Source organism: Hirundo rustica, chromosome 14 (assembly GCF_015227805.2).
Source record: "Hirundo rustica isolate bHirRus1 chromosome 14, bHirRus1.pri.v3, whole genome shotgun sequence".
Lineage (NCBI taxonomy): Eukaryota > Metazoa > Chordata > Aves > Passeriformes > Hirundinidae > Hirundo > Hirundo rustica.
Window position 1 is genome coordinate 16,528,616 of NC_053463.1, and position 21,465 is coordinate 16,550,080.

The window sequence follows — 21,465 nt, forward strand, 5'->3', positions numbered from 1 at the left end:
TTCAGGACAGGGTTCCCAACACCTGCACACACACACACACACACGCACACCATGTGCCTGGATGTGGACGCAGTCTGAACCACGACCCATCCCTCCCAGCTTTCATTTCACTTCACACCAACAGCCTCCCTCAGAGCTTCTCCTGGTTGATCCCCACATCCTCTTGAGCCACACCCACGTCCCACAGCCACAGCGTGCGGAGCAGATCCCTGTTCCTGGCTAGCCTGACCCAAATCCCGCCGGTGCGGGCTGGCAGGCGCCGGCTCCCGTGCGCCGCAGTGCTGCAATGAGGGCGCACGCGGTTGCAGATGGAGCCTTGGCATGTCAGCAGCGCCCGGATCCCGGCGCTCCCCCACCCCGAGAGGTGATGGGAAGGAGAGATCCTCTCAGGAAGGCTTGCTGGAGCCGGATGGTCCTGCTCCCCACGCAGATGGCTCTGCCCTGCGTGGGATCTCCTGGCGGGATGGATGGGGGTGATGTCAATGCCAAGGGGCTCGCTCAGGGTCTTGTCTCCAGCTGTTTGGAGAAAATACGGATCCTGGTAGGCAGGAACAGTCCAACACCCCTCTCCCACCATCCCAATATCCTATCTCAGGGACGCTCTCCCTGGCCACCCGTTCTTGTTTCTCCTGGTTTTTCTTCCAAACTGGGGCACCCATCCCTGCTCCTGTCACACCAGTTCACCTCTTCCCCAGGGCCTCCAGTGGCCTCACCAGGCTGCCGGGGCCGAGGAGCTCTGGCGCTGGGAGAGATTAGATCAGCCGGGGAAACCAGTGGTTCTGGCTTCGGTGGTTTGAGCCCTGTGCCAGCCTTGGCTCTCACAGCCTCCTCGTTTGTTTTGCTAACAGCATAAGGTTTTATCTTGAACCATCCAGGAAGTGTCTGGGCCTCCTGGGCAGGCAGGGCTGGGACCCGCGGGGAGATGTGATGGCTGCAGAGGAGGAGAGGAGACACCAGCAACCACCTCAATAAGTGCTCCCCGCAGGGCTGGGCAGGGCAGTCTGGGGGCTTGGCTCAGCCCTGCTATCTGCTTCCCTTTGGGAACTTTCTGAGAGAAGTTTCCCTTCCTTCCTTGTCCTCAGCAGCCCTTTGATGAACCTGGGGTGAGAATTCAGGTGCTGGCGTGGGGAGTGGCTCTTTCTTCTGCCTGGCTCCCAGGCTCCCTCCTTTTTTACCGGGAGGGGATGTTCTACATCCTTTCCCAAGAGCTGCCCCGGGTCCTTACAGCCCCCCACCACCCGGGAAGGCGGCTGGAGTGGTGTGAACTTGAGTGAGCTCAGCAGAGGTTCCTGCACCTGCCCGCGGGCTCGGAGCGCGATGCAGCATTAATTACTCTCTGCGGGAGGGGAGGAGAGGAATATTGTAGCTGTAATGGACAGAAATGAAATCGTCTTGTTTGAGAATTTAGCTCAGAGTCTCCATAAATTGCAGGTTTAGGTGCTGGCAGATGTCTGGGAAAGTCTCCCACTGTCCTGGGTCAGTGGGTTTTCTCAAGGTCGTTCACGTGGAATGAGCTGATAAATGGATCCAGCAAGGAGCTGCAGATGGAGCTGAGGGTTCATGGGGGACCTGCCCTGCTTTTCCCCAGTTTCAGAGACACGCTGTGCTGGGAGCGGTTCCTCCACACTGTGAATCAGCTCCTGTTCCTGGGATCGACTGGGCTTGGGTCAGATTTGGCTCTGCTGGGCTGGGTTCAAATGGGACAGGTGTCATTGAGGGGCTGCAGATCCCTGGATCTGCTGGGAAACTGGCTGTGTCAAAGCACAGCAGCTTGTGAGCGTCACTGGGGCACCTGGGGGAGCTGGGGGAGCGCAGGATGGGGTGGGGAGTGGGTCGTGCACTGTGCTGGGGCATTGGTGAGGATGCTGAGGGCACCTCGGGCACCACGGGCAAGGCAGGAAGGTGTGGTGGCTCCTGTCACGTCTGTGCTGGGGACATGGGTTGATGGCAGGGAGGGGGAGCACCGTGGGGTGTTCAGGACCACAAAATGAGGAGTTTCAGCCACGGAAGAAGAGCAACCCCCCGGTACAGGCTGGATGTGCAGCCAGAGGCAGCGTGGGTGCGCGCAGGCTGTGCCGCAGGGGGAGGTGACGGCGGGGTGCACCCAGCCTGCGCCCCTGCGTGGGAGGTGACAGCGGGATGCTCACTGCCAGCGGAGGTGGCACGGGGGGGAGCGCGGTGTCTGCGACAAGGGGAGGCAGGGACACACTGTGTGTTGGGGTAGGGGATTCGGGGGATGCAGCCGGAGTCTCCCGGGGGGAAGTGGCACAGGGCAGGGTACAGCCCCTGTCCCCAGGGGAGTGGCAGTGGGACCTGTGCAGCCTGGACTGCGGTAGGAGGTGGCACAGGGGGTGCACAGCCCCAGGGGGAGGGGGCTGTGCTGTGTGGAGGGTGGCAGCGGGGTGGACACAGTGACAGCGGGGTGGGCAGCCTTGGCCAGGTGACCACTCTGTAAGCAGTGTCTGCAAAGAGATAGTGGCACTTACTGTCCCTAACCCATCAGGGTCTCTCCTGCCTGGCAGTCCCTGGCCCCACCGGAGCTGGGGACCTCGTCCTTTCTCCCCCAAAGGCTCACCCAGCCTGTGCTCCTTGCCTGGGGCTCCCCACGTGGGGCTGCGTGACAGCACTGCCCAGCTCCCCTCTTGCCATTCCTCCCTGCTTCTCATTCCTCCCTGCCCTGCTCTTCCTCTCCCTTCTCACATCCTCAGCCTCTCTCCTGCCTGAAGCCCTTGGAGCCAGCGTTGGCCTTTCCTAGCTTGGATCAGGGGAACTCCTCCTTTATCCCCCCAAAATCTTCCCGCTTCTTTCACAACTGTGTCTGCTCCTCTCCACCCTCTCTCCTGGTCTGTCCCTTCACCCTGGCTTTCCCCAGTCTCTGCTGACCGTGCTGGCCCCAGTACAGAGGGATGCTGAGCCCTCCCAGCGCAGGGACGGGCCGAGCTGTGGATCCTGGGGGATGAAAGCCCTGGCTGTGTGTGCAGCCGCCCGCTCCAAGCCTCCCTGATTGATATTCCCGGCACTGCTCTGCCCGCTCGGCCGGGCTCTCAGCTGCAGTGCTGTTCCCTGGAGCGGGGCCCAGCCCTGCAGGCTGCTTCACCCGACACCCGAATCCTGGGGCGGAACCCAGGGCAGCGGCAGGGTGTGTCCCGGTGGTCCCCGCGTGTCCCCGTGGTCCCTGCGTGTCCCCAGGTGCCCCCTCAGCCCACCGAGCAGCCAGGGGCTGTGGGTGGGGTGAGGCACAGAGGGTGGGATGCAGCTGGAGGGGGTGGAGGGTGGGGTGTTCCCGGGTGAGGACAGAGCTGGGATGTTCTGGGATGGGAAGGAAGGAGGTTGCAGTAATGAGAGGGTGCGGGATGTAGGACAGGCCAGGGAGGGTGTTGTGGAGGGAACAAGGGCTCAGGAATGCCCGGAGCAAAGGGCACAGAGTGGCTGGAATTGTGTCAGGGCTGGGGAGGGCTGCCCTGGGACCCCTGGGACAACAGCAAGGGGGTGGCTGCTGTGCTCTGGTGTCCCTGGAGCTGCTGGCCAGCCCGGACCCCCAGAGCGAATCCCCCCGTGTGGGGCCGTGCCAGGGCGGGTCCCGAAGAGCCCCTTTGTGGTTTGTGGTGTGTTGGACACTCAGCCCCCGTGGTGCCCTGGCAAATCTCCCGTTCGTTGGCACATCCTTTGGAATGCTGAGCCCCGTGCCAGGCCCAAATCACCTTCCTGCCCCTCCGCCCTCATCCCCACACCCCTGTCCTGTGAGAGCATCTGCCAGGAGCCCTGGGCACGGCCCATCCCCAGGGCACGGCTGTGCTGCCATTGCACAACCCAGCTCTGCTCCTGGGAGAAACCAAGATGGTCAGGGGAGATTACTCCAAAAGAGGCTCTTCCTGCAGTGCCCCGATCCTTCAGCACCCCAGCGAGCACAGACAGCTCGGCTGAGGCACAGGAGGGCTGAGCAGGGGTGAGGAGGTCACCCCTGGCATCTCAGCGCCCCTTTTCTTGTCACCCACCTCTGACTGTGGCTGCAGTGTCCACCAGTGCAGCCTGGGTGAAGCTCAGCCTTGGCTTCACCTCTGGACCTGCAACCCAGACTCGCTCATCTTCCCCACAGCGGGTCCTTCCTTCACCTTGTCTTTTGTCCTGACCCCTCCTGTACTTCAAGGAGAGCCACAAAAGAGGTGGAGAGAGATTTTACACAGGCAGAGAGTGATAGGACAAAGGAAACTCTTTTAAACTAAAAGAGGAGACATTTAGATGGGAGATTGGGCAGGAATTGTTCCCTGGCAGGGTGGGCAGGGCCTGGCACAGGGTGCCCAGAGCAGCTGTGGCTGCCCCTGGATCCCTGGCAGTGCCCAAGGCCAGGTTGGACACTGGGGCTTGGAGCAGCCTGGGACAGTGGGAGGTGTCCCTGCCATGGCAGGGGTGGAATGGGATCTTTAAGCTTCCTTCCAAGTCAAACCATTCCATGATTCTATTCTCTGACTTTCTGAACTTTTCTGGAGGTCTCTGCACCCTTGAGGACCTGGTTTCCATATCCTACCTGTAGTAAGGGCTTCTTTTCCCAGGCTGATTCCCAACCCAACCCTCCAGAGAGGAAGAGGAGGTCAGGCGGAGGACCAGAAAGAAAACAACTCCCCCAGATCCCTGAGAAAACATTCCTGGTTGTTTTGCATCAATGCCTTGTGTGGTGGAAGCTGTTTACTGCCTCAGCCCTTCGGCTGCTTGCAGGGAAGCGTGGGTGGGTTTGTGGTGGGAGCATGGGCTGTGACCTGCCAGGAGAGCAGGAGAAAGCTCCAGCACCCCATCATTTCCATCCTTCTGGTGCTCACAGCCAGGCCTTGTGGGTCCTGCCCAGAGATCCCTGAAGATGCCCTTTCCCCGGGATGTAAACATCCTTCTGAGCTCCTCCTGGCTTACAAAACACCCGCTCTGATCTCCTATCTGCACATGGCACGGGGATCCTGGCACGTTCCATCAAAGTTCGGAGCCGTCCTTTGGGAAGGGCAGCGAATCCCCACCTCTCTCCCTGGGAGCTGATCCCGCTCCGGAGCTGTCGGAGCAGCGTGCCCTGATTCAGCTCCTCGGAGACATCTTGAAAGGCCCGAGCAACCTGAAAGCCTGCAGCTATTCTGCTCCCACACGGCCTGGTTCTCACATCCTCCCAGCTCCCCGGTGCTCGGGAACAGCTGCCGGGGAGGCTCCGGCAGAGATCTGGCCCTGCTGCGGGCACCTCGCGGCTGAGCTCTGTGCTGAGATCCTGCTGGAAGTGTCCTGCTGGAGCAGTGTGTGATGTTCCTCTCACGCTCATCCATTCATCCTCCTGCTCGTTCACCAAAAGCACTCGAGACCCGTGGAAAGCAAAGCTCTCGTTTCGATGTTTGAAGAGCCCTGCGTTCTCATTCAGGCTGGGCAAGACCTTTTGGCGTGTTGTGATTCCAGGCTCTGCGAGTGCCTGGAGGAGTTGGGTGGTTTTCTTTCCAAGGATTTCAAGTGGATCACAGTTCGCTAGGGACTGTCAGGGTGTCTCTTGCCCAGAGAGCTCAAAAACCTTTGCTAATGTGCCGGAAATTTGTCTGGAGCCAGGATCTGGTTTGGTCAAGGATGTGACAGCAATCCTGGGATTATGAGGAGCTCATGTATCCCAGGGGTCCCGTGCCAGTGGGAATGGGAATTGGAGCAGTGCAGGCAAGATAAGTGGCCCTAAGCAGCCTTCCTATGGCTTGTCGTACCTGTTTGATGTCTCCAAGGGAAGGTTTGTCTCACCCGGTATCGCCGTTCATCAGGAGGTGCAGACCACTAGCGTGAGGGCTCTGCCCATCTCTGCAGCGTGTGGGTGCCCAGACCTCTGGAACAGGCACAATTCCATGGGCAAACAGGAAAAGCTGCTGCCCTTCGCCTGTGGAAATCGAGCTGGTTGCAAAACAAGTTTGCCCTCAGAGGAAAATTTTCAATTTGAAAGCAAATCAGGGAGAATTGACAGTTCTTCCCCCTACTTCCCAAGTCAATCAGAATACATATTATATATAAATATTTTTTTTTCTAGTAATTTCTAAAGGCATGATTCTGCCTGACCTTTTTTGAGCTGAGCTCCATAATTAATACTTGGCTGGAGACCTGAAGTGAAAGGTACCTTTGCAAGAGCATCATTTTTTCATTTTCATGTGTCAGCAAAGGTCTCCCCCCACGCCCCAACCCTGAAACAAGGAGCTCGCTTGAATAATGATCTGGTTTCATCAAATTGACAGGTTTTCCGTGGAAAGGCTTCCATGGAGGCATTCCTGGTTATCTCCCTTTTTTTTAACAGAGTCCTGAGTCTACAGCTTCGGAGCCCCTGCTCTCCCCAGAGCCTTCAACACTCCCTGTCAGCTCCACTGGGTGCAACTGGGAGCCAGATTAGCTCATTATTTTCCCAGCATTATTTTCCCACTCTGTAGCTGTTGGATTCCTCGAGGGTTTTATTCAAGTGTTGCTCCCGGTTCCGGAAGCTTTTTCTCCCTGGGATCTTCAGATGGTTTTAACGTGATTATGAGGCCTCCTGCTGCGTCCAGGGCAATTTCCACTCCACACCAGCCATCTCCAGAATGGCCCCATTATCAGCGGGATGGTGACAGACATTCCAGGACAGCACGGCCAGGCCGATTTAGACATCATTCCATAAAGATAATGACCCCTTTCCATTTTACCGCTCGCCCTTCCAATGATTTATTTCTGTATTTTCCCTTGCCCATCTTCATTTCACCCAAGGAAAAGCCAAACGGCACCTCCTGGATGGGCTCAGCGCTGGGATAGGCTGAGGTTAGGCAGGCTCTGTCCCCGGGCTGCCTAAATGGGTTTCTAATTGCGTTAGATCTTGCTCTGAGTTAGATAAATTCGATCTGACCAGGCAGGTTGGCACCGGGCTTTGGCGGCTTCTTTGAGCATCATGCAAATTTCAGGAGGCTTCGGGGCACCTATGTGGAGTCAGCCCGCATTTTCCCTGGATTTATTCATTAAATAGTGCCTCGGGAGCTGATGTCCATTTGAGGCTGGCTGCTCTGCTATCATTATTTCGGCAGGACTCAGAGACCGGCTCTGCTGACTGCAAGGTCAGCACTTGCTAATTGTCAGCTGAGCAGCCACTCAGGAGCGGGAGCAGGTGCTTTTTGGGACAATACCTGGCTTTGGGAGGTGGGATTCCATGGAGTCCTGTGTGTTTTTCCTCTGGTTGTGGATTCCTCCCATGGTTTGCCAGCAGTGGAAGAGCTGAGGGGTTGTTGGGAGCTGGGGGCGGACACAGGGATTTGTGGGCAGCCACAGCCACCACAGGAGACCCCGTGAGCAGCACGGACCCAAGCTGTCACCCCATGGCCGACGTGCCCTGTGGGACCCCAGTGGCCGTGGCGGAGGTGACCCCAGTAAGGTCAGACTGGTCACAGATGTGGCCTTTAACTGTGCTCCAGGATTGCCAGGGTTCTTTGGGAGACACCACCTTCAGGGACAAAATCTTGGAGGGCCTGAAGGAGTGTTTTGAATAAAAGGATGGGTCCTACGGGTGTGCGCCCACATCTGGGCTTAGAGAGGGGTCCATCCACCTCCCTCCCTTGTCCAAGGCAGGCCGAGCCCCTGCGACCTGCTCCGTGCCCGGCACCAGCCCTTCCCTCAATCCCTGGGTGTTGTGCAAACAGGGAGCAATCCTGGGAATGCAGCTGGGTCTGCTTCACCAACTGAACACCTGGAGGTGCCCTGGCAGGGCAGGGAGGGACCCCTGGGCCAGGAGCAGAGGTGACACCAAGCCGGGGCAGTGCCTTGTCCCTTGTCCCTCGGGGACCTGCTGTGCCAGGAAACCCCCTGAGCTCTTCCCAGCACCTGCAGGGTGAGTGCAGAATGAGCAGGGGGGGCTCTTAGGGGCTTCTCCTCCAAAAATCAGTGCAGTGGCCGCACAGTGTGCTGCTGGAGGGTCATGGAAAAGGGTGGGAGGAGCTGTCTCAGCTTCATCCTCACCCCAGCAGGGCAGCAGAAGCTCTCGTGGCCCAGATGAGCTGTAAAATGGTCGGCTCAGGGACGAGCTGAGTGTGTGTCTTGTTTCCTGGAGCTTGAGCATTGCCCTGGGTGGTTTTGGCAATTCAGCTCCAGCTTTCCTCGAGGCCTGCCCTGGTTTCCATGGACATAATATTCCCCTCAGCCTCCTGCTCCGAAGGCTGCGCTGCACCGGAGCCCCGCTCCTCGCCAGGAAAAGCAAATAATTCCCAAGCCTCCACCCATGGAAAGCTGGCTCCGGGTGGTTCCGAGCCCGGTCCCTGGGCTCATCTCTCTCTCTCTCTCCATATCCAGGGATGTTGCATCGCTGCAGGTTGGTTTGTAAAGGAGAGGGGTTCATGAATCCATCTGAAGTTGAGTAACTCCCGTGCCACAATGGCCCCCTTGTCACTTATTTTGATATTCCGGGCGCTGGCTCTGACATTGCCTTTCACTCCCGGCCCTGTGAGTTGCTGCATTGTGGCAGCTCTTGGGGAAGCAGCTCCTTTGGCAGCTGCCTGAAAGGAGGCTTCTGGCGTGTGGGGAGGCGCAGGAGCTGCCAGAGGAGCCCGGGAGCCGCGGATCCCGCTTTGGGATCAGCAGCGAGCCGGTTAACAAGGGCTGGGTTTTCCCCATTGAGCTCCCCTCCATCCCTGCCAGCAGGAAAAGGGTGCCCAGGGCAGAGTTCATGGTTTCCTTTGTGAACAATGGAATTTCTCCTGCTCGGTCCCTGCCCTCTGCACAGCCAGTGATGCTGTGGGTTTGTGGGGACTTGGTGACATCCCAAATTCCTGTTCCCTCCTCTGGCACTGCTGTCACTTGGGCTGAGTTCGTTTCCCCTGGGTTTAGCAAGGAGAATCAGCCTGTGGAAGCTGGAGACGTTTGAATGAGGGAAGGAAAGGGCAGGAGGGATCAGAGGGGCTGAGGATTGCAGGGACCCCTGGCCCCATCCAGCATCCGTGAGTGGGAGTCCTCACGGAATCATTAAGGTCGGAAAAGATCATCAAGATCTGATGCCTGCCTGGAGCACTGAGTGCCACCTCCAGCCGTTCCTTGAGCACCTCCAGGGATGCTGATTCCACCGCCCTCCTTCCAGTGCCTGACCACCCTTTCCATGAAGAAACTTCTCCCAGTGTAATTTTTCCTAGCGTGCCCTCAGGGCAGAAGGAATCAGCACAGTCAGGGGCTGGTGTTGGGGGGTTTGGGACGTGCAGCCAGGACCGGGCAGGTCGGGGACAGCCCACAAAAGTTCCTCACCAAAACCAGCTCCTGCTACTGCCAGACGAGCCCCAAAACTGGAGCTGTGGGTTTGGGCCTGGCTTCCCTGTGGATGGAAACCTGGGAAGAGCTGGAAAGGGCACGGGGAAGGGCAGCAGAGCTGGAAGGAGAAGAGGGAAGGGCAGCAGAGCTGGCTGGACCTGCCTGGTGCCTGCAGCAGGACCTGGCAGAGCAGGATGCAGCCCGGATTTGTGGAATTGGAAAGGGGCAGAGCGAGGAGCAATTACCGCTGTTCCCTCACAACCCTGCAGGCAGGAGAAGTTCAAGGCAAAATGAGCAGGCAGCAGAGGCAGGAGCAAAGGGAAGAGCTTTTGCAGCGAGCACATGGGCCGGGAGTTCACTGCTGCCGGAATCCGCAGAGGCCGGAGCAGGCACGGGCTCAAAAGGCAGGAGAGCACTTCACAGAAGATGGGGGTCATCAGAGGGAGAGCTGCCGATGATTCCTCCGTGGGAAAAATCCCTGAGCTGCGGCATCAGGGAACCTGCAGGATTTCCCGGGGATGAACATCCCTGTCAGAGCATCCCTGCGGGAAAAGGGGACAGGGGCTCTCCCTGTCCCTCAGATGTGGGGCTGGCACAGGTGTCCCCATCAGGAATATCACAGCGAGCCCTGGGGAGCCCTGAAAATGAGGTTTTTTTTATCCAAAGCCGCAATTTCTCAGCTGAGAAAATAGACAGCTCTGCCCCAAATCCCATTCCAGCACAGTGGCAGCGGTTGGAAATAGGAAACCAATAAATACTGGGGGCAAAAGGAGGGAGTTACAGCAATTAGGAGAACTGAGTCGTTCTGGAGTATAGAAAATTAACAAGGAAAGCCAAAGACATTGGGGGAAAATCAATTATTACAAAGTCAACACAATAAGTGCTTTAAAAAATGCGCCGGGAAGAGGTGGAATTCAAGAACTGTCGGCTCCAAGTGGAGATTGCAAAATTGTTAATTACGGAGAAAAATGCAAAACTATTGACTAAATAGTTGGAGTAATTTGGGCTGAGGCATAACAACGTAGGATGTGGGACCTGCCCATGTGTTGGGAGCCAGCAAAGGCATTCAAAATATTTGACATAACTGGTTGGAATGATTTGTACCAAAGAGTGGGAATGTCTCCGCTCCGGCGGTGTCCGTGGAGCTGGGGAGCCCGGGATGGGCAGGGCTGGGAGGGCAGCGATGCCACGAGCAGCTGGGAGAGCTGGCTGGGGCCGTGCAGTGCTCACTGTCCTCGGCAGCCCCAGGGAACAACTGGATTAATGGCTAAAGCAGGGAATGGCTGATGGAAATAGCACTGACGTCAGTCACGGTGCCTGATGGCAGGGGACGCTGGGCGCTGGCTTTACGTGACAGGTCCGGCTTTTAAACCTTTCCTTAGGCATGGTCCGGGCCTCCGAGAGGAACACGGGCTGCTCCAGGCATTCCTGTGCGGCTGGAGAGGAAGAGCTGGTTTGTGCTGGGTGCAGAGCAGCTGGAGAATGATGGATGCGCTCAGTTGATAATGGGGGTTTTATCGTTATCATTGTTGTTATTTTGCATGAACGCTGCTCTGAGGTTGGATATCAGGAGGAATTTCTCCATGGAAAGGCTGGTCAGGGACTGGGAGGAGCTGCCCAGGGAGCTTTGGAGCCCTCATCCCTGGAGGTGTCCAAGGAACACCTGGATGTGGCACTCGGTGCTCTGGGCTGGGATCGGGCACAGCTTGGGCTCGATGACCTTGGAGGGCTTTTCCAGCCTGGGATTCTGGGATTCTCAGCACGGCACCGTGAGGCAGATCTGGTTTATCCAGAGCTTAGAGGAGGGAAGCTTGGCTGGGATTCCTCGTGGAGCGAGGTTCTCCTGGAGCTGCTCCTCGGCAGCGGCGCCGTGCCCGCTGCCATTCAGAGCCGTAATCAATGGTCTGGAAGGAAATCTAAAATCACTGCTGATGAACCTGCAGCTGCCACGGAGATTGGCGGAGCAGGGGAGGGTGCTGAGGACGGAGCAGTCATGCAGAGCAATCCAGATTGCTTGGTAAACTGGGCCCATTTAAACAAAGTGCATTTTAACGCAGCCCAGCGCGTGTGGAGAAACGGAATGCTGGCTGATATCCTGGGAAGTGCTGACTTCAAAATGGATTGAAGGGTCACGCTGCATGAGCGGCTCGGGGTTAAGGGGCTGGCACGGACCTCAGGTGGAAAAACCTGCGGGGTTGGAGGGGCAGGAAGGCGCTGGAGGAAGCCCCGGTGGGATGGCGCTTGCAAAGGTCCCTTCTGATGAGGAACGGGGCAAAACTGGGCCGAGCAAAGTGAGGGCCCCAAAAGAGATCGGCTGTTTGCAGGCTGTGGCTTGGACCTGCTGTGTTTGGCTCCTCAAACAGAAGGCTCCGGCGTGCCTCGACTGCACTGCACAGGCGGCTCCTTGTGCAGAGGCCGCCGCCTGCTCCGAGCTCTCTAACCTCCCCCACAAAGGTCACACCAAACCCGATTTCTGCCAGGCAGGGCCAGACACATCGATTCCGTGCCTCTCCATGATTCCAGAGCGGGGCTGTGCGGGTGAAGAGCTTCCCGGGGCTGGGCACAGAGGGAGGGGGCACTCCCCGTGCCAGTGCCGCGCTGCCCGTGGGGCTGCAGGGCACACAGCTTGGGAGCAGCGAGAGGAGCCCTTTGGAGGGCTGCCTGGCAGGAGGTGGCATTTAGAGGAGTCCTTTTTCAGGTAAAAGCGCTGCTGTCGGGATGGAGCCCCTGGTGAGGCGGGTGGTGCTGTCACGGGCTGGATTTGGGAGGTTTTTATTGGCGTTATCGCTGCTCCCCGAGCAGCCCGGCTCGTCTGCCCGGGCTGGTGCGAGCACGGAGGGAAAGCAGGAGCCCAGAACTCGGGAGGGGTGGGCAGGGGGAGGGCAGTGCCAGGCTTTACCCCGTCCCTGTGAGCTGGGAGGGGACTCCAGAGGGTCACTGCCTTGTCCCCAGCTCCTCCAGAGCCCTCCCGAGAGGGGCTCTCCTGTGCCTTGGTGACAGCGGTTGCACCCTCTGCCCTGGCACCCACCGGCACAGGGTCCCTGTGCCCCATCCTGGAAGTGTCCCAGGCCTGGCTGGGTGGGGCTTGGAGCCACCTGGGCCAGTGGAAGGTGCCTGTCCATGCAGGGGTGGGATGAGATGAGCTTTAAAGCCCTTCCCACCCAAACCGTGCCATGATTCTGTGGTTGCACTTGGCCAAAGCTGCCGCTGTGGGTTTTTGGCCACAGTGATTAACCCTAGAGGTAGGGTTACTCCTTATCTGCCAGCGGTCCCAAGCAGAGGCCTCTTCTTTCCAGCTTTTGTCACCCTTAACCTTCTATTCCCTCAACCAATTTCTCTCTTTCTTTGAAATATTTTGTCATGGTTTCTAACAACTGCTTGTCTGTTCTTCTCTGCTGAAGTGGGGCAGAACTTCTGCTCAGAACCGGAGCCCAGCTCAGCCTCCTGGCACGCAGCAGAGCTGGCACATCCCAGCCCCTTCACACAGCCCAGTATTGATGCATTTTTGGGTGGGAGGTTGGCAGCGTGGGCGGGTCCCCAGCCTGTGATCCTCACCCGGCTGTGATCACTCCTCACGAGGGTGCAGAAGTGGCAGATCCATCCCACATCTGTCATGCCAGCAGTTAATGAAAACACAGCCCAGCAAGGGACTCGGGACACAACCTGGAGCTTTAATTTGATCCATGATCCCAGCTGAAAAGGCTGTCTGCAATAATTCCTTTGGGAACAGCATTTTCCAAATGATTTGCACCCACATTACCCAGGCAGGGATGTACTGTGCTGCACCTCCACTGTTTCCTTGCATTACTTATGAGAAAATCAGCTAAAACAGTGTCAAAAAAAACTTCCCCAAGTCGAGCTAGAACATTTACTGCTCCTCCTCCCTCCACGAGGCCTGCTGTCTTTTCAAAGGAAGGAGTTCAATGGCTTGACATGTTTGTTTGTGACAAACCTACAGTGGCTGTTACTCATTTCCTTGTTATCTTGTAGGTACTTACAAAGAGTTCTTTTATCTGCTTCAGTATTTTTCCAGGAACTGAAATTAAGCTAACTGTTTTATAATTCTCCAGCTCTTCTTTTTTCTCATCATTAAAGACAGGCGCTATTTTAGCTCGCTTCCAGTCTTCTGGAAGCTCCCTGATTCTCTACAAATTCTTCAGGAGAAAAAAAAAAGTCTTGGGGGGAAAAAAAAAACCCAAAAGCAGCCCTAACAGCTCTGAAGTTACTTAAATCAGGTCTCTAAGCATCTGTGGTGAATTTAATCAGGTCCAACCAACCTTAAAGCAGCTCATCTAAATGCTCCCTCTGTGTTCCTTCCCTCTGTTCGTCTCAATTCCTTCCCCTTCCTGGCCGGTGCTCGCTGTGTGTGGGACGCCTGATTGCCACTGATTTGTAGTAAAGACACCAGCACAGAAAAAGGTATCCAGCCTAAGTGATGTGTTGGCTCCTCTCTCGCCTCATCACCTTCAGATCCCCATCAAATAATTCCTGTCTTGAGCTTCTTCCTGCGTTTCTGGTGGAGAAACATTGTGGTGGCTTTTTCTTGCTCTGGGTGGTTGTGTTTCATTCCCCGCTCTTGCCCCTTGAACTCGGGCTGCCCTCTGCGCTCCTTGGTAATCACGCCAAAGAAGGATTTGGTGGAAGGATTTGGAGCGGGATAATGATGTGGCTTAATGGCTGCTGGCGGGGAGCTGCTCCCGGGCGTGAGGCAGAGCTGGGGAGGGAGAGTGTGAAGTGAGGTCTTTGAAACGCTTAACGAGCACAGGAAAGCGGCTGGTGCTGACCCTGGGTGGAGAATCCTGAGGATGGGAGCTGGCTCAGGCCAGGGCCGGCAGGGATGGAGGATGTCGCCCGTGGCTGTGTGTTGGCAGTGATGCCATCAGAGAGGCTTTGGGGTGGCTTCGGCAACGTGCGGCCCTGGGGTTGTGTCGGGAACCGAGTGGGGACCCCGGTAAAGGGTGGGGGCAATGGTTCAGGAGGCTGTGTTGATGGGAGCACCTTTCCAGAGCTGTCCCGCCATGGGAGGGGACATCTGGGTGGCAGAAGAGGCTGGGACAGAGCCGTGGAGGGAGCGATGGGCTGGGGGGAGCACAGGGACCGTGCAAAGCATGTCCCTGCATGTGATGGGGAGCTCTTGGCTGGGATGGAGCCTGGTGCTGGGTCTGTCAGGAGGGCTCTGGGGGCTGAGGATGGGGTCAGGCTGGGTGTCCTCACGCTTTGCCTTCACCGGCCGGGTGGGTGATGCAGCAGCTTCTCTCTTGTCTGCAGTTACCTCATCGCCGAGTGACGTTCTCTGCAGCCAGCCAGGCTCAGGACCTGCAGGACCCCTCCCAGCACAGCTACTACGACAGCGGGCTGGAGGAATCCGAGACCCCCAGCAGCAAATCTTCGTCGGGGCCCCGCATCGGGCCCCTAGCCCTGCCCGAGGACCACTACGAGCGTACCACGCCCGATGGCAGCATCGGGGAGATGGAGCACCCTGAGAACGGTACGTGCCCGCCCCTCGCGCCTGTCCCCTCCCCTGGGACCTGGCCCCATGGTTCTCCATGATCCATGTCCCCGCTGGGGGTGATGGGAGCTCGGCTGGGACACGCTCGGCTTGGTGGGGATGGGAGGATGGAGAAGAGGTGAGGCTCCAAGCAAGAGAGCAGCATGTAGCGCTGGGAGGGGAGAGGGGGAGGTCTGGGCGAGCTGTGGGATGGGAAGAGCCAAGGAGACAGGTGGGTGTGGCAGGAGATGGGTGTGGCAGGAGGTGGGTGTGGCAGGAAGCAGGACAGGTGGGTGTGGCAGGAAGCAGGAGGGTGTGGCAGGAAGCAGGAGGGTGTGGCAGGGACAGGTGGGTTTGGAATGACCAGAGACAGAATGAGCACCGACAGGATGGTCTGAGATGGCAGGACAGGGTGAGCAGAGGGGCTGTGTCCAGCCTGTGGGGAGCTCGTGTGCCACAGTCAGGGGTCCCTGGGGTGCCCGCCCCCACCTCAGGGGGGTTGGGGTGTGCTGGAGCTCCCCACGTGTGTCTGGGGTCGGAGCTAAGGGCGGTTCCGGGGGTCGGAGGACAGAGCAGGTTTAGTGGCACAGGCTGGGCTGATCTGCGGAGTGGAGGCTCTTGGAGCGTGCTGGTGGTGGTGGCACACCCCAGAGCGACGTGTCCTTCACCGTGCCCCTCAGGTCACCTCCCGGCGGGGTCCAGCGCTCCCTGAGAACCCCTGGAGGTGTCTGTGGTGTCACCGCCGGAGAGCTGCTTCCCCCCGCCCCGATGGCACCCGCGGTCGTGCTGCTTGTGCTGCCTCTGTGCTGCCCCGCCTGGCTGCAGCCCACCCCCCAGCTGTCTTCTCCGGCCAGCTCCTGTTGCTTCCGTGGATTTGGCTCTGGCTGTGCACATAACATCTTCTCTCCTGTACCTGCTGCCTTCTGTGCTCGTGTCCCCAGGGGAGGTGGCTGTGGAGGTGGCGGGGTCAAAGAGACTCCTGGGAGGGAAGAGGAGGAGGTGGCAGAGGGTTCTGCTGAGGTCTCCTCCTGTTTCTGGGAGCATCCTTGCCTTCGGGACAGGTGTGTGTGGTGGAAAGATGGCTGAGCGTGTGTTCAGCCGGTTTTTAGGGAGCTGCAGACTTGCTGGGTCCCTCTGTTGTGGAAATGGACAGGTCTAGTGGAACATCTCTTCCCAATTCCCAGGTTATTCCTGGGGTCACACTGGAGCTCTCTGTGTTACAACCATTGGAGCAAGGTGTGGTGGAGTTCCCAGATCCATCTGTTGCACCCTCCTGTCCACGAGTGCTGTGCAGATCACTTTCTCCCCAAAAGTGGCAGTCAGTCACTTGGGGAGAGCAGTTTGGGGCAGTTCCTGGAGCCCTGGCGCAGGTAACAGCACTGGGCTTCCCTGAGTACTTGGAGGAGAGGCTGGAAGGATGGTGGGCAAGGAGATGCCCCCTGGATGAACCAATGGATACGGTGAGGTAGTGGGGGTAGTGGACCTGGAAGAGGAAAGGCTGAACCCTGGAATGTGACAAGAGACTCAGAGATGATGAGGAAGGAGCAGGGCTAAAAGTGGAAAGAGGGAAGAGAGAGGAGCACCTGGAAGGTGGAGAGCAGAGAGGAATGTCTTCGGATATTCCATGGAATGTTTGTTGTGTCCCTGGTGGGGGTGATCAGAGCTGAGGAAGGCCAAGGGACGCTGCCTGGAGCCCCCAGGAATGGCTCCCTGCCCACAGCATCACAAACCAGCTCCCTGTCTGGGCACAAGGTGCCCTGTGTGCGCTCACCTCCCAGGAGAGCAGGAATCACCTCCTGCCCACCCACCACCAGATCCATGTGTGGCACAGACCCTGCGCGGGCTCCGGGGGATGACCACAGCCCACAATCCCCCAGAATGTCCTGTCTTGGTGCCCCTCCCATGGCAGTGGTTGGGAATCGGGCTCCAGTGGCTCCAGCGTCTGTCCTGACCTGTATTGGGTGCAGAGGCCATGGCAGGTCAAGGCTCTCGGGAATCCACCAGCATTATCCCGAGCTGTTCCTGGCGCTCTGCAGATAATCTGGCACGGCACTTCAGAGGGGACCTGAGGAGCTGGGCTCAGGGTTGTGATGCTCTCAGCAGTCTGTGAGGGGCCCTGGCTCTGGGACAGGTGCATTGTGCACTGGGAGGCCCTGGGGCTGTTAGATCAGCTCACCAGAGCTGTGCTTGCTCCATCCCCTGCCCGAGGTGTGGCACATCCACATCTGTGCTTCCAACCAGACCTCGTTTGTCCGGAGGAGGATCGTGACTTGTCTCCTGCAAAGGGCTCTCCAGTGGTGTGGGACCATCACGACCTTTTGGGGACTGTCCCGCCATGTCCTTGCCTTGGCTTCATCAGCAGCACCAGCCCCTCTAAGAGATCAGATCTTGGCTTTTTGGGAAGCTGGGCACACGAAGCCGTTCTTGACCTTCTGTTAAACTGTGGAGACGCGCTGGATCCCGCACCCCCATCCCTCGGCACGAGCGCCAGGCTGACACGACTGTGCATTTTCTCAGCTTTCATCTGGTTATAAATATCCAACATAACAGGGCTTCCATTGCTTTCTCCAGGAGATTATCCCTGCAGCCGAACCAATCTGATAAGCAAGTATGCAAGGCTATTTATAGCTTTTCAACTGGAAGACAGATCCATGCCTTTTCTTTGTAGATGGTTCTTCACTTGATTAACACACATCTCAGTGTCCTCCTTTTTTGGACCCTTTCTGCTGTGCAGACTGCAGTAAAATGCTGTATTGCAGGGGCTGAGCCAGGCCCTTTGCAGGAGGAATTACGCTGGTTCTGGTGAAGACTTCTCCAGGAGCTTGGCGCTGACGCGGCAGCTCCTCAGTCATCCCAGGCGTTTGTCATCCCTGCTATTTTCCCTCGCTGCCCACTGTTTCCTCCCCAACATTTCCCCACGCTGTTCCCCACCTTGGTCACCCGGTGCTTTTCCCAAAGATATCTGTTCCCCCTGGATCCCAGATTTGCTTTGGTTGGAAGGAGCCTGGGAGTGCTGGTGCTCCGTGGAGGCTCTGCCCTGCCATAATGCACGCAGGGCTTGGATGGGGCAGTGCCAGTCGCTCTCCATGGGCCATCAAGGGAATTTAACAGGATTTTGGGACCGAATATGAGCAATTTAGGAATTGTCACACCGAGCCTGTTTTCCCTCTGTCCCTGTGTATCTGAGATTGTGATTTATTGGATGAGGCATTTCTGATTCGTGTTTTTCCACCCCCAAAATATGTTTTATGGCTGTTATTTGAAGTGGAGACCCCATGCCATTTTTAATGCATGCAGTTACAACCCTGATCGGAGCATGGAATTAACAACACCTCATGAGCTTTGCCAACGCTCTCCGTGCCGTAGGATCTGCTCTTCCCAGATGTTCATGAGTTTATCTTCACAGTTCCAGGGAAGAAGCTCCTCCATAGGTGGGGAATGAAATAGAAAATTACAATTTGCATTTTTCGGAGGTGGCTGCTTGCTCTGGGTGACCCTGGATGAGCTCCCAGCTCCTCCCTCTGCCGTGTCGGGATCCTGGTGCTCCAGAGGCAGGAATCCGACTGCTCCCGGATGCCAGAGCCCAGGCTGCTGCTGATGTACGAGCTGGGAGCAGAACCTGGCTTTGGGACTTTGTGGCAGAGCTGGTTTCAAGCCCTCCTGCCTGGTTCATCGCCGGGGCTCTGCCAAGCCCAGCCTTTCCCGGTGCTGTCCGAGGCCCTCCAACACCTCGGCACAGCTGGAGCGGATGGATGGAGACGCCGCTTCCCGGGGCTGTCTGCTGGGCTCAGTAAAACCCCGCCACTCCAGGTTACCCTTTGTTTCAGGGAGGATTTAGAGGGATGCACTGCAAAGATTTAGAGGGATGCACTGCAGCTTGTCTCTCCCGTGTGTGACAGGGCCATGAAATCCCAGCCTGTGATTTCTGCGGGGAGCGTCCCTTCAGGAATTTCCCTCTTTGTTAGCACAGTGTGTGAGACCCCAGGTGAGCCCTCCCGGTGGAAGGCCCTCTCTGCTCCCAGTTTCACCAGTCTACACTTAAACTCTGCTTCAGCTCCTCCCTTTTCTTCCCACTGAGTCCCACACCACCAGGATTCCCTCTTCTGGTGCGTACTCGGAGATCCCATTCAGGCAACTCAACATTTAAAGATCTCTTTGAAAGAAAACTGAGTCAAGTCCCTCCCTGTGAGCAGAGCCAAGGCAAGAGATTTTGGCAGCTGGGTCTCTCTTCCTTTCCTCCCACCCTTCCTCGCGCTCCTCCCAGCCACTGCCATCTGCTCCTGCCACCACCACAGACCTGCAGCCTCGTTCCTGGGCAGCAGCAACATCTGGCACATCTTGGATGTGTGTGGTGCTTTTTGGCAACCCTTGCAGAGGCACTCTGGGGAGAAGTTTCCCTCCTCCTCTTTGCTAACTTCTGGTTATAGCTCAAGCCTTCCGTTCCTTCAGCTCATATTCCTCTCTGCGTGGCCTCCAATTTGCCCACAAGCTTTCGGTGGGTCGGATGTGTCCAGGTGATGTCCCACAGCCCCCCAGCAGCACTTGGTGACATCCACGGCAGCTCCAGGTGCAGGGATGAAGTGTCTGGGAGTGTTTGTGTTCACAGCGTGACCATGGCACGGAAACGTGGCTGCACCTGGCTGTGTGTGCACCCTGCAGTGCCGTGGGATCGTGGAATGGTTTGGCTTGGAAAGGACCTTAAAACCCCTCCAGTCCCTGCCACGGGAAGGACAGCATTCCCTATCCCAAGGTGCTCCAGCCTGGCCTTGGGCGCTGCCAGGGATCCAGGGGCAGCCACAGCTGCTCTGGGCACCCTGTGCCAGGCCCTGCCCACCCTGCCAGGGAACAATTCCTGCCCAATCTCCCATCCATCCCTGCCCTCTGGCAGTGGGAGCCATTCCCTGTGTCCTGTCCCTCCAGCCCTTGTCCCCAGCCCCTCTCCAGCTCTCCTGGAGCCCCTTCAGACCCTGGAGGGGCTCTGAGCTCTCCCTGGAGTTTCCTCAATGCTGAGCACCCACAGCTCTGAGCTCCTTGAGGAGGTGGATGGCTCAGAGTATTCCCGAACCAACCGTCCTCTTTTCCTGCTCACCACCAGGATGGATTTGCAGCCCTGGGCAATCACTGCCTCCTGCCTCTGCTTTAGTGCCAGTCATGAGCTGCTTTTTAAGGTTCTCACTGCGATTGTTGTTCAATTCCTCACAGCCAACAGATGGGACAAAAAAATTACATTCTGTCTCCTTCCCTGGCACAGAGACTCTAGATCTTAAAACCTATTCTCTTTTTCCTACATTATCTTTAAATGTCCCTTTTGTCTTGCAGAAAGAGTTCCAGGCACATTTGCAGTCTGTGGAGCTGTTTTTTGTTTTTTTTATTTCAAATATACCGTGCAGCACTTCTGCTTTGTTGCAGAGGCTGAGGAATGCTTTGGAGTGGGCTTTGTCTGGGATGTGGGATTCCAGCTAGATCCATGCCGTTCCTGGTCTTTGCTGACTGGGATCCAGCAGGTCACACATCTGCCCAGCTGAGCTCTGGCTGCTGCTTGGACTCCTCTCTGGCTGAGACATTGTGGGTTTGGGGTTTTTGTAGCTGATCTTCAGCCCTTTTTAACGCTTCAGGGCTGGAACTCCTTTTGTCCTGCAGCAGTTCCTGCTCCTGTCCGTGTTTAGGGTGCCCACGCTCTCTGTGATCACGTTTTCTTGTCATCTGCCTCTGGAAATCCTCTCTGAGTCCCTCAGTGATCCTCAGCACCCGCATTTCTTCAGAAGAAATCGGGAGCTTCACTCCTTTCCACACTTCGTGTTGGTTCATCCCCACAACTGGCTCCTGGTTTGCCTAATCACCGCTGGGAAAAGATTTTTATCAGGGCAGACAACATCCAGCAGATTGCAAATGGCCCTGGATTACCCCATCCCAGTTTCAACATTTCTGCCCGAGCTGTAATTCCAGCCCTATTTCCTTGTTTCCCGTGTTTTCCAGCAGCTGTGTCTGGGCAAACTCTTACGCCAGAGCTGCTCAGGGCAGGGCAGTTGTCCTGCCACGCCAGCCAGGTCACCCTCCTCAAATGTCCTCGGGAGCCCGGGGTAAACGGGGGACGGCTGCTCCCCTGCGCCAGGAGCAAGCACATTGCTCCCAGCTCCAGAGAGCGCCTTTAGTCCTCTCAGGACCTTCTAAGAAGGCTGCTCCTCGCTTCAGACATTGTCCAAAATAGCTGTAATAATTTATCTGCCTCTCTCGCCTCACAGCATTATGTGGTAGCACACACATAAAGTTGTCCTGGAGTTCTCCGAAGATCCTTGGCAGATCCTGGACATCTTTAGAGGAGTTATTTGAAGAACCCAAATTTCCCTGTTGGATTCTGGTTGCTTTTTCCCCCCCTTTCTGTCCCTCAGCCCACGTGGCGTGATTGTGAAAGGTGCAGGCAGTGCAGTCACTCAGAGTCAACGCCCAAGAGACAAAAACCCCGTACTTCAGCGGGAAGGTGCCTTCTCTTGGGGAATATCTAGGTCCCCGTGGCTCTGTGTGTGCCTGCTGTATTCGGGATTGTATTTTGGGAGTTTTCTGCTGGTTCTTGTGATCTAGGCTGGGCTGGGATCTCTTCCATTCCCTCTTGCTGTCTGTGGCAAGCCGGTGGAAATCCACAAATGCCCTTTCGCTCTTCCTTCACGTTCATCCTGCTCTGAGTTTACTGGGTGGAGAAAATTCTATCATTTTTCCTAATCTTTATTCCTCTTTCCCTC

At 57.1% G+C, this 21,465-nt stretch overlaps 1 protein-coding gene across 3 annotated transcripts in view; it reads left to right on the top strand.

The window, feature by feature from the left end:
- PCDH1 (protocadherin 1) overlaps nt 1-21,465 on the top strand; it is a 55,355-nt gene that overhangs the window by 12,365 nt on the left and 21,525 nt on the right. For all 3 annotated transcript variants that reach the window (XM_040077933.2, XM_040077936.2, XM_040077935.1), the window contains exon 4: nt 14,509-14,728. In XM_040077933.2, the coding sequence (XP_039933867.1) occupies nt 14,509-14,728 (220 nt within the window). The remainder of the gene's footprint in view (nt 1-14,508; nt 14,729-21,465) is intronic.